The sequence below is a fragment of the Colossoma macropomum genome, unplaced genomic scaffold, assembly GCF_904425465.1.
Source record: "Colossoma macropomum unplaced genomic scaffold, Colossoma_macropomum, whole genome shotgun sequence".
NCBI classification, from domain to species: Eukaryota; Metazoa; Chordata; class Actinopteri; order Characiformes; family Serrasalmidae; genus Colossoma; species Colossoma macropomum.
Window position 1 is genome coordinate 869,180 of NW_023495761.1, and position 19,363 is coordinate 888,542.

At 39.3% G+C, this 19,363-nt stretch overlaps 2 protein-coding genes across 3 annotated transcripts in view; one reads left to right on the forward strand and one right to left on the reverse strand.

Moving 5' to 3' along the window:
• Positions 1–376: 376 nt before the first annotated feature.
• Positions 377–8,684, reverse strand: ddx39aa (DEAD (Asp-Glu-Ala-Asp) box polypeptide 39Aa). Its single transcript, XM_036563428.1, has 10 exons — positions 8,600–8,684; positions 6,954–7,168; positions 5,902–6,029; positions 4,056–4,332; positions 2,501–2,619; positions 2,251–2,382; positions 1,600–1,709; positions 1,323–1,467; positions 912–1,059; positions 377–630 (listed from the first exon to the last, which is right to left on the reverse strand). The coding sequence occupies exons 2-10, from the start codon at positions 7,159–7,161 to the stop codon at positions 614–616; spliced, it is 1,284 nt and encodes a 427-aa protein (XP_036419321.1). The 5' UTR covers positions 7,162–7,168; positions 8,600–8,684; the 3' UTR covers positions 377–613.
• Positions 8,685–11,597: 2,913 nt separating this feature from the next.
• Positions 11,598–19,363, forward strand: part of si:ch211-239f4.1 (EVI5-like protein) — a 50,807-nt gene continuing 43,041 nt past the window's right edge. For both annotated transcript variants that reach the window (XM_036563411.1, XM_036563412.1), the window contains exon 1: positions 11,598–11,969. The gene's annotated coding sequence lies outside the window, so the exon portion shown is untranslated. The remainder of the gene's footprint in view (positions 11,970–19,363) is intronic.

Sequence of the window (19,363 nt, forward strand, 5' to 3'; positions counted from 1 at the left end):
CTTCAACAAATGATCTTCAGCACCTGCTTTGTTGAAATGAAAACCACAAGCCACACCATCCCTGCCCACGACACTCCTGCCCTGAATACTGAAATAAACATTATATTCAGTTATGAATTCCCTCTGTAACCTGTGTAGTGTTCTGATATTTTTTCCTGAAGCTGAAAAATTTGTAACTTGTACATGGCTGTTTCGACTGGAAGTTAAATTAACAAATGGTGGTCTCTGACTTGTGCATAGTAATGTAACTGTGTTAGTTCATAATCTATAAATCAAAGCCAGCAAGTGTGTGTGTGTGTGTGCGCACGCACGCATGTGACATCTTATTCAGGTATAAATGAATAAGCAACACCAACACAAACCAGGAAACTCAGGATAGTATAAAAAAAGTTTTAATTCTCAAACCAATAAACAACCACGATTAACAAGAGAAATTAAAAAAGGATTTACCCCAGACCACAATAAAATAAACAAGGTACATGTTTAACAGAGAGAGGAGTCTATGGGCAGGTGAAGAGGTGGGGTGTGTAAGCAGGTATCAAAATAAAATAAGCAGGGCCTTTTCTGCTGTTACAAAAAACACCAAGTGGACCACAGGCATTACTGGAACAATTCATCTGGACTGCTCAACTGGAAGAGACAGACAGAAAGGGCAGGGAGGAGTGGAAGGACAACGTTAGAAGTGTTAAACATGTCAGAGAATGAATCACTAATGACCTTTCCTTTATTATGGCCGGCTTCTATTTAGCCCATCAAATCTCCATTAAAGGCAGAATCTGATCAAATACTAATCAACGGAATCAAATAGCTAATTGTATTACATGCTAATTAATAGCAAAATCAGCTTTGTGATAATTTCCAGTTGAAATATTTCTAACACTTGAATAAGGACATGGATAAAGAGCTCTTACTGTAGGAAGAAATGTCGATTTCATCAGGCAGTTCAGCCACGTTCACCTCAAAGCGGTCCTGGACGTCATTTAAGGTCTTGGCATCTGTCTCGTCCGACACAAAAGTGACGGCCAAACCCTTGGTCCCAAACCGACCAGCACGAGCCACCTGGAAAGAAGAAAATAAAGAATTATAAAGATTTTATCATGCTTTGATTTGTTGTGTGTACAGTGTACTGCAAAAACCAAAGCCATTTTGTCATGTTTGTCATGTTTAACTTGAACCCGTTCGTACAGAATGTGTATCAAAACTGATCACATAACGTATTACATAATCAATTACATAATTACCCAAATACATCTAATTGGTATGGCAAAATGAGTAAGAATTCTTGAAGTCTAAAGAATAAATGGGTCTTTGCATATATTCACCCTATGCAGGTATGTGTCGGAGTCCTCAGGCATGTCGTAGTTGAAGACAATGTTAACGCGCTCAATGTCCATCCCCCTGCCGAAAAGGTTAGTTGCCACCAAGATCCTTCTCTGGAAATCTTTAAACTGCTGATACCTTGACAACCTGTTTTTCGGAAAGGGAGAGAAGGAGATTTACCATCATCTATAACTCACCCTTCAAGTAAATTTTAAGTAAACAATTGTGTCAGATATAACCCATTTAGCCCCATTTCCAAAAAGGTAAATGAAGTCTCACCTCTCTTCCTGGGCCATGCCTCTGTGGATGGCAATGGCAGGGAAGTTCTGCTCCACTAGAAGTTGCGAGAGAGCGACGCAGCGTGGTACGGACTTCACAAAGATCACCACCTGATCAAACAAATCATATTACATTAATTTACATCGACAACTGGCCAGCCCACTGACCTTCTGATGTAGATTTCATTTATTTTAGAACTAACAACTTTAAACCACATGCCAAAATATCAGATCCTGGTTTAATGTGTCAACATTTGCATGACTTTGCATAGCAACAACACTGTAGACATGCTGTAAACACTACTGTATCTTTTTTTGTGTGTTATTCAGTGATTTTTATGGAATGCTTCTGGGTTGAGAAAAGCACTACATAATCATTGTTATGATGCAGAGAGCTAAAAAAAAATATACATGATGGAGATGCACTGATATGATATTTCTGATAATATTTAACACCTAGTTTAGACATATACTGATAATAATAACCAATAACTTCACCTCGCATTTAAACAAGCTATAATACATATCAAGTATAAACCACATAGCTGTAATTCCAATATCTGTGCAATAAGAGTCATTAAATTTCCTTATTCATTTACTGGTGAACAATATAAATCAACCGAAATGAGACCCATAAATCCCCAGAACACACCTGGTTGAATTCAAGCACATCAAGCAGGTCAAAGAGTTTGCGGTTCTTCTCGCTGTCCTTCAGCTTACAGTAGTACTGCTGTAGGCCATGCAGTGTTAGCTTTGTCTCGTCATCCACAAACACCTCCATTGGCTGGAGAGCCAAACAGAGAGAAATATTTACATAAACATACCCAGCTCCACTTTCACAGTCAAAATGAACTGTATTTACAAAAAATATATATAAACAGAAACAGCTCCAAGTAACTCACGTCTTGCATGAACTTGCGACAGACGGGTCGGATCTCTTTGCTGAGTGTGGCGCTGAACATCATAACCTGCTTCTCGTGAGGGGTCAGCCTGAAGATATCTTGCACGTCCCGCCTCATATCTGAGACAAGGAGAAACAGACAAATTTGGCATAAGTTTTGTCAGCTTCAGTGTCAACAGGTGAATCACTCGCTTCTAGCAACCTGCCAGCTACATGATGAGTTAGCGTTTTGGCACACTTCCAATTTTACAAACAAGTACCAAAGATGAAAGACAGAGAGACAGAAATGGTTCAACCCAAAATCACAGCACACCAGCTAGTAGGAGTAATAAAAACAAACACTATAGGCCTTCAGTTTAAAGCCACATACCACATGCAGAACAGAGCTGCAATGATAACAGTGCTTTTCAAAACTGTTCCAGAAAGGTTCTGAAAATACTGTCAGCCGTCCCAAAGAGAAAACTGACCATGCAAAATATTTAACTGCCTCGTTAACATTATATTTTTGCACTACTACATTTCAGATTCCCAAAACTGACACGTCAGATAGCAAAAAACTGAACACATGCTTAGCACGCATGGTCTATAAATACATTCATAGTATGTAATAATGTAATGTATAATGTAAATGCAATACAAATCTCTCTAAATTCAGATTGTGTACATGATATTTTTATAATAACTTAATTATTATATATTAATACCGAAATGTGCATTACAAGAACATCAGAAATAGCTAGTAAACAGTAATAGAAAACAGTTATTAACATTTAACATTATTTTATGGCTGCCTTTAAAATAAGAATAAAATAAAAAATAAAACAAAGCAAGATCATCATTGTGCCCTGGAACACAATTCAGGACTGAAAGGGTTAAATGCTTGGGCACTGTGAGTCTAATGAGACTGTTACTTATATGTCTTTCAGGCTTTAATTGTCCATGGTTAAAGCAAAAGAGTGAACTGTGATATTACAAATTCCCATTGGCAAGCTAAAGGAAAGTAGCATTATGCTAGTGGTAAAAATTTCATTTAAAAAATGACAAAGCAAATTAAAAATAGTTTTTGCAATATTGAGGTTGGGTGGACGGCATGTTCATGATATAATGACTGTTTTTCATACATTAAGTGTTAAGGTTTCACATGTGCACTTATTTTTTTTTATTGTATTCTTTAGCCCTGGATGAGTTTAAAAAAAATAAAATAAAAATAAAGTGTTGATTATTGGTGGGGAGGGGAGATGGCATCAACATGTTTTTATGAAGAAGCACTCTGTAATGCTCTATAATACCGTTGGTACACGTTCATTTCTAAAGATTGCAAGACACTAGAGGAAGTGCTGGAGGAAACATGGCTTGGACAGTTTTGTAGCACGATAAGAAAAAAAAGAAAAAAGCATTCGTTTCAGAAACTGAACTATGGTGGTGCTTTGAAGGGCCAAAAGGCGGCAGAGGGCGTAATAGTATGATTAGTTGATTAATTATTGATAACAGTTTAACTGATTATAGAAATAAGTGTTGGTTTTAGCCCTAATACATAATGCACTCTGCACACTCACCAAGCTGCTCCAACATCTTGTCACACTCATCCAGGACGAAGTGCTTGATATTTTTGAGGTTGAGGGTCTTGTTTCGGATGAGCGCAAGGATGCGGCCTGGTGTGCCAACCACGATGTGCGGGCAGCTCTTCTTTAGCACCTCTTCGTCCTTCTTAATGGACAGACCACCAAAGAACACTGAGCATTTCACTGTGGGCATGTACTTGGAGAAGCGCTCATACTCTTTGCTGATCTGGAAGGCCAGCTCACGTGTGTGACACATCACTAGCACAGACACCTGAGGACAGGAATGAATCCATTAATAGATAAGCTGTGAACATTAATCAGCATAATTACAGGCACCATAGTCCTGAGAGACAAAATTTGTCATTCAGAGCATGTCCTTGCAACACAACTGTAACCATGAATATGTAAACAGCAGAAGGGCTTTTCTGAAGTTTTATATGCCCAGGACCTGCATTTGACCAGCTGCAACAAAAAAAACCCTACACCTTACATGGCTAATAACATTGTCAACAGCTAATAAATTATATTAAATTCCTAAACCTCTCTGCTGCACCAAGGATTAGCAAACTAAGCAGAAGGCATCAAGCCAGATGAACGGTTTAAACCTAGTCTAGTCTCTCTTTCTCCTTCTCCCTCTCTCTCTCTCTCTCACACACACACACACACACACACACACAATTATGTGCTCCCCCTCATCTTCACAGATTAGTACAATAATGTCAAAGTCAAAAATTGTGAATTTCACAGATAGCATGGTTAACAGGGAGTGGAAACTGCATGTTTACAAAACATTTCACCAGACATGCAAGCTCTGCTGACTTCACAAGTTATCCACAGTAGTAGCATCCACAGATAACATCAAATGCCAAATTATTCACAGTACCACTCATTTGTCTGCCATAACAAAAAGTTACTGACAGCCTGAGGCTACTCAGCTATGCATAAATACTACATTGGAGAGTAGCTAGTACTCTGCACCACAATGGCTCATTTATGTAAACACAAACCTAGTATCGGTCTGTTCACATCCTACTGAAAGTAATTACAAGGGCTGCATCCAAAATCATCTACTATTATACTGTTCTAATGAACGCACCTCTAGCTGCTAACATACTCTTTGGCATCGTAGTATGAGGTTTTGGATGCAGCCAAGGACAAAGGAGAGCTCATACTAAATCAGTACTCGAAAGCCACACACATTCCTTTATCTAGGAATTTAACAGTAGTTATACATGTGAATAGAAGCTGAAAAGCACAGTAAATCAGACATGGCAATGTACCAGGATGAGACAGTAGAGTACTTGTGAAACTGCCAACAGGGCCCAAGTGTAAACAGATGGCAATACATTATGAGGAAAAAGTGATACTAGAGTACAGCTGCCAAACTGGAACATTTCTGCAAAGCTTTTGTTTTACATACATACATACATACGTACATGCATTATGTATTATATATATAAAATATATATATAAAAAAAAAAAACGAGTAATGAGTGAACATGTACATGACTCTAGAGAGGAGCATCAAACATCTACCTGGCTTGCATGCAAGGTCACCGCTGCACACAACAGACACAGCACGGCCTACAAAGCTAACCTATACATGATGTACACGATTCAGAAATAAAAGAGCTGCTGGCCATTTATGTTAAGGAAGTCCTGTTTATTGGTGTATGAACATGTGCATCCTGGTGAAACACCATTTAAAGCTGCATGTGTGAATGACGCAAAGCCTGAACATTACAGGTAACATATCCCTATAATGTTCCAGGTTTAAAGTGTGAAAATGCCTTAGACTATCATTTTAAGCCTCTAGGTGCATGTAGAATGGTCCACTCACCTGCCCATCAACCGGCTCAATCTGCTGTAGTGTGGCGAGAACAAATACTGCCGTCTTCCCCATGCCAGACTTGGCTTGGCATAAGATGTCCATGCCCAGAATGGCTTGTGGAATGCACTCATGTTGGACTGCGAAGACAGAGAAACCAAACAGGATTAATATATACAGTCCACTTAAGTTTCAGGTTTGTTTCCTTGGGTCACACACACACACACAAGGTTTTGTTTCCGCCAGCAGCTGCGTGTGTGAACATATACACAAAATGCACATCATCAGTGCATTACAGCATTTAGAAGTGTCCAGTAATAACACAAGCATGGCGTAATATGGTCACACTTTCTCACCCTTAACTCTTAGAAACAAGCCAAGACATTCTGACAGAAGGGTGGATGCTACATTTTTAAATAAAACCACATTTGTGTCCGTACGTACAGACATGAAAACTCAAGAGCGGTGAAAAAGTAAACAAGTTCAGAAATCAATCCCCTGTATCCAGCACAATTCACAGAAGAACTTTTTTGTGATTAACATAATATTCTGCTGCACTCTGTGACGGATAACTCCTGTGGAATTATTTCGTTAATTGAGTTCAACCATGCAAATACATGTCCAAATACTGATTCTACGTATTTTAATTTATTTATTAAAAATATTTTGCTTAGCATACTAAGAGCAAAAGGTCAGTGTGTACAAAATATCCTTTAGAGATTCCACATATATTAAATATGTCTCTCTAAAAAAAACTATCATGCATGTTCTACTGGCTCCATAATGTGCTTGGACCCTGACGGCTGGCACTTCGATATAGACAGCCACTTAGCACTCATAGCTGTTATCAAATGACAGAAATTGAAGGTGTTCTACTAGGCGATGTGGCAAAAACATGATGCCATCAGCTAACAGTAATTAAGTATGCAAATACAAAATGATCTTAGATTAGTATAACAAAAATGTAAAGACTGGACTTCAACCAGACACCATACAAATCGCAGCCTTTTGAAGACTGTTGAAGACCATAACTACCTTAGTTACAAAAAACTGCAGCTTCTCACCTTCAGATGGATGTTCAAAGCCACAGTCGACAATGGCACGAAGCAGCTCAGGTTTGAGCAAGAAGTCTCGGAAGCCAGAGCTGTGGATGGAGACGTAGGATCCTTTTACCTCCTTCTTCACTGCTGGGACTGCACTCTCCGTCGCTCCCTGTGGCTCTTCATCCTCCTCGTAGTCCAACAGCTCGTTGTCAACATCATTCTCTGCCATGTTTGCTCTGAAAGAAAAGACAAAATGTTGCACATCTAACTCATTAGAAACTTTAGCTTAGTGATTAATCAATAATAATAAAAGACCTATGAGATTAATAAAATGTTTAGCATCTACCCAAACGTTCAATCTAACTCTTAAAAGCAAACAAAACTCCCTGATCACTCAAATGAGTATCATCCAATAGGAATGACCACTTCTCCCACTGGACAGTCTTGACTTGAGGTTTAAGTCAATTCTGCTTTGCTCCCCAAGTCTACAGTTGTTTAGTATCTGTGCAGATAAAAATAATAATCTGGACAGAAGTGTGGTATACGAAGAAACGTCCTGAACATGTGTTGCCCCTAAAACATTTTCTGTCTTTAATGAAGATAAAGTTCACTTAAAACCCAAAGTAAGAACTGCCCAACAGAAAAGTATCTGACCACTTCGTCTACTCGGCAGGCTTGACCTTGAGGTTTAAGTTAACTGGCTAACTTAATCCTACTTTGTAAAAGGTCCTCAGGTGTTTACGACCTGACTAGATGCTCAGAAGAAGTCAAACCACCTTAGATGCATGGCGCCTAAAGCAACACAAACATTTGCTGCTTGCTAAAACATTCTTGGATAGTTTGTGTGTAATTAGAGGATTTCTTCAAAAAGCTGAGTAACTTCAGTCCCAAAATAAGCAATGTCTGTTCTCTGACTTGACTGTAGTCTTAAATTAACCCAATAACTGAGAAATCTTGCTTTGTAGAAAAACCTCCAGGACTAACAGGTAACTACGGATGGCCTTCAGGTTTTAGCGGCTCTTATTCATAAAGCTAACGTTAGTTAGCCAGATAGCTAACCTAGCTATCTATAGTACTTGACAGGTTAGCCATGTAGTTAGGCATGATTTCAATGCTATTAGCAGCAAAGAAACTGAACTGTGTGGACGCTGTCAAGATGTCGCTAATGAAGAAACTGAACTAGATAGCTTATCTGCGAAAAGCATAACCAGCTTAACCAGCCCAACTCGCTGAAACTCCGCTCCTCCAGACAATGAATGGGGCAACCAGCCTCGCCATTCAGTCTCACACCAGTTGTGACGTTAGCTGGCTTAATATGAACGCTGCGACTTTTTTGAGCTAAAGACGCTCGTCAAAATATCTAAAAAAGCGCTTTACACAGAATGAAGAGCCAAGAAAAGACCGGACATTCATAAAGCGATATAACGAACACAAATACAGCAAACCTCGCCAGCAGTCCGCAGTGCTGATTAGCACAATGCTAAGCTATCTAGTTAGCTACTTCGCTAACCAGAACACTGCTGGGACTCTTCCAGGTTTGCAGAATTAACTTGCTCAAATGTAAGTCCTGGAAACGACGTTAATAAAGACAGACGAACTCATTCACAATCCCGCTTTCAAACAACCTTCTAAACTTCAACTCACAGACATTAACACTGTAATATTACCTATCGGTGTTCTTCTCCGATTTAGACTCCGTCCTACGCTTCGCGTGTCTAGGCCTCAAGCCTAATATTTTCCGGACGTTCGAAGTCTACAGGGATTTCGAATGCTATTGGGCTCAGTCGACGCCAATCAAAGCCAGGCTCGAGTGGGATTGGTCGATTTAAATGACAGTCGATGAGAAGGGCGGGCTTGGCGGACTTTGGATGCACCCACTTTACCCAGTCAGTTATTTACTTTCTGTCCACTTGGGGTCGGAAGAGGCAAACTGATAGACAGAGGCAACCAGATGAAGAAAGAAAGGAAGGCAGTAAATAAGTGAGTAAGTGAGTAAGTAAGTAAGAAAGTAAGAAAGAAAGAAAGAAAGAAAGTGTAGAATGAAATAATTTTAGAGGGGAATTGTATCGATTTTTCAGTGTTGTTTGAAGCCTCTAAAAGCTCCATCACAGAAAGGTATTACATGAAAAGAAAGTTTTTTCCAAAATCGCTGCTTGATGCCTGAAACAATGTTTGGCGATAAATTTGTGGCTGAAAACATTTTTGAAAAACACGAATTCACAGCAGAGAGAGGAGCTACATTCTAAGCCAAATAATGTTGAATAAAATATTTATATGTTTGCATTTACATTTACAGCATATATATTACACAGTATATATACGTGTATGTATATCTCTGTGAAGGAAACCATTCAACTCTGCATATAGCCGGCCTGTGACCCGTCCAGAGTGTTTCCTGCCTTCTGCCCAGTGAGAGCTGGGATAGGCTCCAGCACCCCTGAAAAGTGAGAGAGTGAGTTCACAAGTGTCATCCAACCAGTCTGAACAACCTGGAGCAAATCTGACAGGACCAACTGGTGAAAATTATTTCAAACAGTTTGCAAAACTGGTGGAATCCCAACATACTTAAAACTGTAATTGCAGCAAAAGATGGGTTTACTAAGTGCTTGTCTGAAGGGACTGAATGCTTATGCAAGCAGAATTTTTTTTAAAGATATGCTGACAAATAATGAATTGAACTTTAAAAACGTTAAGAGCCTATTGGTTTCCAATACAAAAAACTGTCTGTAATAAGATGTTTTATTTGTAATCTAGACAAATACAGTGACTTTAAAGGCTGGTAAAACACCTGGTGGTTAATTGGCAACAGGTCAGTAACATGATTGGGTAGAAAAAGATCATCCCAGAGAGTCTTTCAGAAGTAAAGATGAGGAGGAGTTTACCACTGTGTGAAAGACTGCATGAGCAAATAGTGCAACTATTCAAGAATGATGTTTTTCAGCATAAAATAGCAAAGAACTTTTCACCATCTACGGTACATAATACCATTAAAAGATTCAGAGAATCTGGAGAAATGTCTGTATGCAAGGGACAAGGCCAAAAACCGTATTTGCTGGCCATGATCTTTGGGCCCTCAGACGGCACTGCATTAAAAACAGACATGATTCTGTAGAGAAAATCACTGAATGGGCTCAGAAACACTTCTGAAAACCACTGTCTGTTAACACAGTCCATCGCTGCATCCACAAATGCAAGTTAAAACTTTAAAACGCAAAGAAGAAATTATATATAAACATGATCCAGAAACGCTGCCACCTTCTTTGGGCCTGAGCTCATTTAAAATGGACTGAGGTGAAGTGGAAAAGTGTCCTGTGGTCCAACAAATCAACATTTTAAATTCTTTCTGGAAATAATCGACACTGTGTCCTCCAGGCTAAAGGCCACTCAGCTTATAAACAGTGCACAGTTCAAAAGCCAGTATTTCTGATGGTATAGGGGTGATGTGCACATCTGTGAAGGCACCATTAATGCTGAATGACGTATACATATTTTGGCAACATATGCTGCCATCCAGATGACGTCTTTTTCAGGGAAGGCCTTGCTTATTTCAGCAAAACAATGCCAAACCACATTCTGCATGTATTACGACAGCATTTCTCCGTATTAAAAGAGTCCGTGTGCTAAACTGACCTGCCTGCAGTTCAGACCTGTCACCACTTATAACATTTGGCACAATATGATATGAAAAATACAACAAATGAGCCCCCAAACTGTTGAGCAGCTAAAATCCTATATCAAACAAGAACGGGAAAACATATCACTTTCAAAACTACAGCAATTGGTCTCCTCAGTTCGCAAACACTTACAGAGTTTGTTAAAAGAAGAGGTGATGAAACACAGTGGTAAACATGCCCCTGTCCCAACTTTACCTATATGTGTATGTGTATATATATATATATACATCTGTATATATAAATAGAAATTTATGCATATGTATATAAATATAAAACATCTATTTCGTTTTTCACTCAGTAGTTGGCAGGACAATAAAGTTGACTTTGTTTAATGGTTCATGCAGGGGCTGGCAGTCATGAAGTTCAATATAAATCATTGGTTAGACAACCTTACTGCACTTAAACAAGCTCTTTTGTGTCATATTCAGAGACAAAGGAGTCATTTATCATAAAATTCTTTGTGGTTTTTTGTTAGCGCCAAAAAACAAAGAAAAGAAAAAACATTAAATAGTGCAATCGTTGTTATTATTATTGTTGTTGTTGTTGTTTCCTCCTCTGTACTCTGTTTAATTTATTGCAGTTTGATTCATTATTTAATGTATTATTTATTGAATTTAACTCATGTCTGTCTTAATGGGAGTTGATGCTATGACAAATTCCTTATACGTGATATCTTACTTGGCCAGTAAAACCAGTTTGATTCTGGCATCGTGTGGTCTCAGTTCGCTTACATGTGCACTATTATGAAGCATTTTATTAACATATTTCACCATCTTTTCATCAAATAATTAGACAGAAGGGAAATAAAATGTGCAGCACCTGTCCGCTTTAACCTCCTCCAAACCACTGAAATAAGGGAGTGGGGGACTCAACCGTCAGTCTGAGTCCGTTTCTGACCTCTGCTCTCCTATTGGTTAATACTCCTGTCAATCAACGCGGTCTTCTTTAAGCACTTCTCCTGATTTTTCCTTCAGCTTTTCCACGTATAAAGAGGTGTGGACGAAAGAGGAGGCCTACAGTGAGGCTAATGAGAATGTAAACAGGCTGTGATTAATAACAACAGCGATGTTTACGCTCATTTTAGCAGTAGACATTTGCAGCTTGTTGTAGGGAGGGTGGTCCTGGTGGGCGGGACTTGGGCGGCGCCCGTGAAGAGCCATCCTTGGAGGAAGCTCGCAGCTTTGACAGCTCGCGTTTTCGCCTCAGTTTTGTCGACCCCCAAGACGACGAAGATGGATTATGTGCGCTGTTTTCTACCCTGAAGTCCGTCCCGTTTCAGACGAGGAAGGCTGCTCGGTGTCGGTTGGCGTTGCTGCTCCGTTGTCACGGTAATGGCGCGAGCCACGCGTCCGCTTCACTTCAGGTGGGCAACGGTCATTCATATTTCTCATTTTTACACCACCGTCACCTCAGGTTGACAAATGACTTGTTTTTGGTGCTATGCCGTGAAAAAGGCAGTCGGCCAGAGAGTGTGGCCTCCATCCACATTCCTGCGCATCCACATCCACATCCACAGCAGCGGCAGTCAGTCGGTGTGAACCAACGTTAACATAACGACGGAAAAAAGCCGCTTAGTCGCCTTTTTTCCCCTTAAGATAGCCTTCAAACCTGGGCTAGTCGGGGACGGTCATGTCTTTTAGTGTGTGTTTAATGTACAAGCTGGCAAATGCCCTCAAACACTACGAAGGATGTGGTGTACACGCCGTTCATAATGAATTCGGCCTCGTTTACACAACGTTACACAATCATAACATATCAAGGAATTAGCATTCGCTAATGGGGTTCTGTTCACGCCTCTTAAGGAATCTCCACCGTTAAACATCAGCGGCTTCAGCCGGAGCTCACGGCTGTAAAATAGGATGCCGCTCACTCATATGCTCATATGTTTTCCCCCTGAGGTTAGGGAGTAAAACTGGCCTGCTGCGATGTGATTAGGCCAGGCTTTTTCTCTAAATTTGGCTCCTTTAAAGGCTCTTGCCGCTGTAGCCTCAGTGTGTTGTCATTGCTTTCCGCTCACTGTGATGTTGGATGTACAGCAATGGCTGCTGTGCTCCGTTTCATCTGCAGTCTACATCCTTTCCTTAGAGAGAGAGAGAGGGAGGGAGAGAGAGAGAGAGAGAAAGAGAGATATTTTTTGCTGAGCAACCTAATGAGAAACTGAAAAATTGTGCCATGGTCTAAAGGGGCTTCTTCCCCCTCAATTGAAGCCCAGTTTAAAGGGGCATTCCGGCCTAGACGTAGGTTACCAATTAATATTATGTAGCGCAGCATTGCATCCTTCAGCCTCACTGGTTGGACAGGATTGACGATTTTTCACTCTTTTTGTTTTTTCTTCTATTCTCTCGCTACAATACCCAGGATGCATTATGTAAATATGTCATACAACCATTGGGAATCCCCCTTTAGCAATAAAGAAATCCTGAGTGCTAGCATTGCCACTGATATAGAGGCTAATAAACACAGACAGTGGTATTGGGCTTGCTGGCAGTGCCGTTGGCTATCTGGCATCCTTCTGCATGAGCCTGCTAGCAGAAACCAAATCCACACCAGAGTGCTTGTAGTTCTTCAGAGGCTCCTCCCACCTTCAAAGTACATCATCAGAAGTTACTTTAGGTTTTCCTGGTCTTTAAACTGATAAATGAATGCTCTGGAGACAGTTGTGGCACCACTGTAAGAGGCGAGTAGGCCTGTTTACAACCAGTGTAGTCATGGTTACTTTTTTCATTTTCGCTGAAGTGTCCTTTTAAGTTCACATGCATACAAAATAAATATCATTTGACATTAATAATGCACTTAAAATAGAGGCATACTGACAAAACATGTAAAACTTGTCCAATCTAGCAACGGTTGCTGTGAAGGCATGTATTTGTGGTGGGACATGGATAGGTCAGATGGGCTGAAATTTAGACTAAATTTAGCATCAGTGTGCTGGGAATGTAGCCCCAGAAACATCTCTCATCAATGCACACGAATAGATACAATTGTGATGATTTGGTGAACTTGTCTTTTAAAGTGAAGAAAGCAGTGAGTAGAAACCCCAGGGTGCCCCCCTCCCCATTTTAAGTCCTGTTTTGGCTAAGATTAAATGGATTAATTATCCAGCTCCTCTGCTTGTGATTAGAATGACAGGCAGACTAATCACTTGCTTTGCTGGTGGGGAGCCGTGCCTTGTTTTTAGCCATCAGTGCTGAATGAAGAGGATGAAAAGGTTACAGTTAGGTTCGTCTGCCTGGTACTCGCTGATAAACAAAATTCCATCAGCGATTTTAAGGGCTGTTGATGTGATCACTGTGCTTGTGCAGGTCAGGAAAATGCCATTGCACAACATGATTGCCAAAGCAGGCCTGGATGTTACAAGTGTGGATGATGGTTCACAAAGCATCTCAGTGATGAAAGACTGTTTCTGGATATCTCAAGTTGTTTTAAGTCTCTTTTGACTATGGTCAGTGTACATGAGGAAGGATATAGTCCTACACTTTAAAAAGTGATGTGTTAGATAACAACACACTTGTGTTACCCATTTGTGTCATATTTTTTTTTCTGATTTAACACATTCTGTGTTAAAACTAACACAGAATATGTTGTCTGTGAGTGGGCACAGAAATATTTCAAGACGTTTTGTGTTAAAAGTAACTTAAAATGTGTCGTCTCCAACTGAACACACTGATGTGTGGCATTCATACCACAGTGATACAGCAGTACCACCATCATCCCCCCAAATGCAGCTGCAGAAAAATCTCTATATGAACAGATTAAAAGTGAGGAGAGGAAAATGAACTCTGAAAAGACCAGCATTCTGCAGTGGGTCAGGCTAAAACAAGGCTGTGTGTGTATATATATATATATATGTGTATATATATGTGTGTGTGTGTGTGTGTGCGGCGCTGGAGCTGGCACTCCTGTCACTGCAACAGTGCTGAAGGATTCAGTATGAGAGAGGAGGATCATTTGCATCCTGACACGTCTCTCTTCCTGTCTTTGGTTGTGTGGCTGTCTTGTTTTGTTCACCCTTGGCCTTGTGATGTCTAGTTATAACTCCCTCTGTAGAGACAGTGTATAGTGTCTCTTTCTTTTTCTGTCTGTGAGCCACACCAGTGCAGCGTCACACTCTCTCCTGCTTTGTGGCCTCTGGCTAACTGCTGCACTTCATCACCATTGAAACACTGAGATACTGCAAGCAATGGACGGCTGACGCTGTAGCCTGTGCTCCACCAATTTCCCCCCATTTTCTGTCTTGTCTTGTCTAGGGTGAGGGTGGTTACTGGTTTTAATTAAATACTTGAATATAAAACCCAAAGCTGGTTTCCATCAGTGTACATGATATCTAGCTAATTAGTGGCCACTTGCTTTCATTCAGTGTTAGCAACATTAGCATTTATGACTGGGCTATTCCATTAAAGGACTTTCAACTGAAGGTCAAATTTACAAAGTTTTTCCGCTTACCTCAAATGCTAAAGTAAAGACATGTTTGGTGTCTGAAGTTTTGCGCTGGAGTTACGAGGCTGATCTAGCTGGCAACAAATATAAGATTTATAATACTTGCATTTCTTATTATGTCTATTACTAACGAAGCAAACTTCACACACCAAATAGGTCTTGGCTGATCAACTATATTAAGAAAAAGGTTTATTTTTTTTGTTAAACTGCCCTTTTAATTGTTTAAGTGTGCAGCGTAAGTGAGAAGTTATATATTACCTACAATAGTCTCAAATGTTGAGGTTTTCTTGTTTACAAATATATTTACTTTTAGTGCAATAAAAATATTCACATAAATATTCAAGGACAAATCATGGATATCTCTGAGGAACAAAGAAAAAAATAACATAAACTAAATATAGAAAATGATAGAAGATGATGTAGCAGCAGTAACAATAAACAAAAACATAAATAGGTTAAATGATGACAGTGGATGTCTTCCTGTAAAGCATACATCAGGACAACACATGTTTCTGTAGTCTGAATCTGAAGAGTAAACTTTAGTGATAATTTCATGTGTATTTAATTTATTTTATAGTCAATTTTGTTTGTTTTGGTGTTATAAAGAAAGGGAACATAACGGTACACTCATCCCATGATTTGATTTGGTTCACGATACTGGGTTCATGATTTGAATATCTCTAAAATTCAAATGAAGAAAAATAACTAGCAACACTAGAGCTGAGAGGTAGAAGGAGTGCTGGAGTGAGTTGTTAATTGGTGCTGATTGCAAACTTCCATGTTCACACAATGCAATTGCATTAGATGGCATAATTACTAGATTATTAATAATTGTTATTAATTAATAGATGTGCATTCTGTCACAGTTTTACGTTGCAATATAATGATACACTGTTAGACACCTATAAGAGATTGAATAAAAAGTCTATCAATACCTGTGGTAGAATGATTTCAGTGTGTATTAGATTTTTTTTAAATCAGTATATTTTTAACACTATTGCAGATATTCTACAACCCAGCACTCTGCTCCCATCACAGCAGTGCTTTCCTCTCCAGCTGCTGCAAAGTACTTACTTATGTTTTCCACTTTCCATCCAAAGTCTGGCCACTGCTATTTTTGGTATTTTTACTGAGCTGAGTCACACTGGATTTTAACATACCACAGCTGTGTTCCCTAGTCAAGGCTGCTGTGTTTTTATGTTCTTGGGATAGTTTGTTGTCATTTTAATGTTGGTTTAGGGTTTTTATCTTATTTGTTACACTGACACTGTGGACACTATCTTTGACATGTAGTATTCCCAGCACACCATTAAAATAACGGTACCAGAAAAGTTTCTTTGGAGGGATGCCACTCAGGAACCACTTTTGCTTTCCTAAAGAACCTTTCACCACTTTTGAAGTGTGAGAGTTCAACTCATTCATGTTCATCAGTTAAATTCAGTATGGCAAGGAAAGTTGCCAGTGCAATTTTTGTATAGTTGTTTGCAATCAAATTAGTTAAAAAACAATGATTCCATGTGACCAAAAGACTGAACTAAATATTATATATGAAATGATCAAAACTCATTTTTTATTTGTCCAGTTTGGTTGGTATATATTCTTTTAGGCTTACGCTTAAGCAAGCTCAGAGAACATTTGGACCAAAAGACTTCAAAGTTAAACCAGATATGGATGTTAATGGGTTTCAAGTACCTCCACGTAATGTAAAAATTATATGGTTTACCAATGAACATGTCTTGGGTGATCTGATTATAAATTATAACTATCATTGTATTAAATTCGCAAGGCTGTTGCTGGATGCATCAAGTCTGTTCCAAGGAAGCACATGAGCTCATTCAGAACAGAATTCACATCAATAAGCACTTACTACTGATTTGTTTAACCAGAGTAATGATAAACGAGACAGATGTGTGACTTCAATAACAGTCATATTTTTGGCTTTGTTATTCACATTCCTACATATCAAAAATAAATGCAACAACTGCATTCAAAAATCGCATTAAAAACAGAAAATGAAATGGCAGAAGCCGTTTTATAGACACTTTTTTGCATCAGCCTTAAAGGGTTAGTTCTGAATGGAGTTTGCTGCACACATTGATTTTAGACATTGTTACCTCTTTGCACTTCTACATGGATAAATAAAACTGTTACCATGCGAGTAGTCTGTGCCACATAGACCTGAGACCAATACCAACTGACTAGTATCGGCACACCTGTCTTTTCCAGATGAATGGGTGATGTGTCATACCTCCAGACGTATCATGTTGCCCTACAGTGACTCATTTATCCATGTGTGATTATGTGTGGGAAGGGCAGGTCCATAATTTAAGAAGCAGGGTGGAGAGAGGCTTAGCATGAGTCTGTGCTCCTCTGGGATTACATGTGCTTCTCTATGAAACACAATGCATGTGAAATGCCATAGCAGACTGAGAAGTCTAGTGTATCTTGAACTTTTGTGTGATGATCTCTAGGTGTGGCTTTGTGTTTTGTACAACAGTTAGCACACTCCAGTTAATATACTGTATGTCACAAGCTGTTTTTAATGGATGTGAGTTTGTGTTTATGGTTTTACTCATAGAGTCATGGAGTTTCATCACTATTCTGAAAGCTCAAGCGAATGCTAAAGGCTGTCTTTTGATAAAGGTTAAGTCTAGTTTTAGACTGAATAACACTCTCTTTAGGGAATCACACTGAAAGGTCCTTTTAGTTTTGCCTCTGTGCAGGAAAACTGTCCCTTTAAGCTTCATTCTCTCCTGTTTGCTCTGTAGTTCCCTTGTGTTTCAAAATGATAGATGTTGAACTGTTGCAGTTTGCCTTTGGACAGTTAGTATCTGAATGAAGCCACTGTGGCACAGTGCAAGATTCTTTACAAGATTTCACATATAAATAGCGAAAAAACAAAACCCAAGTCCAACACGTTATACTAAAAAATACCAAACATTCAGGGTCATATTAGTCTTACAGGCCTGGCTTGCTTTTGTAACAAGAATCTGGGGACAGCCATGAGGGAATTTAGGCTAAATGTGGGTGAAAATGTGGACTCATTGGGATGGGAGCAAATGAGTTTGAAATGTCCAATACAGCGCCTCGTAAGTGCAGAGCTCCTGTAAAAAAAACCTAAAAATTTGTCTCTCTTTTCTAGAACATGTGAAATTCAGACCATCAATCTGGGTGCATACATAGCTCAAAATGAAACTGAGATGTCTATAGTATACAGTAGAGCTGAAGAATATGGATAAAAATACAAATCTTTGCAATTTTTTGCTACATGCGATGTGACTACAGTATCCCTTCCACCTGTGGATATGGAAATTGTGGACGGATTCCGATATCCAGTATTCTTCATGTATATATCTGCCAATGATGTTGATATATGAACATGTGGACACTGTGATGTCATCTACCTAGATTAGAATCAGAGAAATGTAAAAAAAATTTCTGTAGGGCTACAAATGCAGTAAATAAATAAAATGCAGGCATTTTAGCACTGTAGCCCATCGTCACCTGAACATGCTGCTCTTCTGGAGTACAATGAATACGTAATCAAATGTGGGTTTGAAATATTGATCATATAATTCTGATATTATTGTGAATTTAATGTTTTAAAACACATTGGAGAATCTGTAATATTACATGGCCTGCATTATTATGTCCAAATATACATTTTTATTGAATTTATGGCTACTTTGATTTACCAAATAGAAACACTGATCTGAAACCGCTCACAGTAAAAATCATTGTGGTTGGTTAGAGGGTAGATTGTTTAGAGCTTTCTGTTGTATCAGTACCGCAAAGGCCAATATAGTGAGAACAATTAGCAAACAATATATTGTGCAGTCTTAGCATCAAGTGCATCTATGAGCTGGGCATGGCTGGTCCACATCCTTCCTTCACTTGCCATTATTGATTCATTGCCAATTATTCAGTTATCTGCTATTTAATGCACTTAACCCCTCACACATAATGCCAGCTATTAAAAATAAAAACACTTTCCCATTCACTAAGCTCTTCAAAGTGTGCTTAATGCAGCCCATTTAGTTGTGGAGGCCTTCAGATCTGCTTGGCCCTCATTGAAGCTGTTGTGAATTAATGTAGTCAATGAGGAACATATTCTGTTCAGACAGGACGGTGTAGCAATTAACCCCTAATTTGTGTCCGTGATTGTGTGTGTGTGCAATGCTGTGTGCGAGAGAGCTTTATGAGCGAGGTTGTGTACATGCATACACAGTACACAGGAAACAATCTTTTGTTCAGGGTCTTTAAGAGATGGAAAAAATAGCCTTTTAATAGTGTATAGGGTGAGCACCAGGTCCAGAAGAG

Bases quoted from the DNA above. Each gene is read 5' to 3' on its own strand.
- ddx39aa (XM_036563428.1), bottom strand. From the start codon at position 7,161: ATGGCAGAGAATGATGTTGACAACGAGCTGTTGGACTACGAGGAGGAT. The intron at 2,620-4,055 runs GTGAGTGTGCAG...TCCTTGTCTCAG, and splicing joins CAAGATGTTGGAGCAGCTTG to ATATGAGGCGGGACGTGCAA. The intron at 1,710-2,250 runs GTGTGTTCTGGG...TTGTTTGATCAG, and splicing joins ATGTGCTTGAATTCAACCAG to GTGGTGATCTTTGTGAAGTC.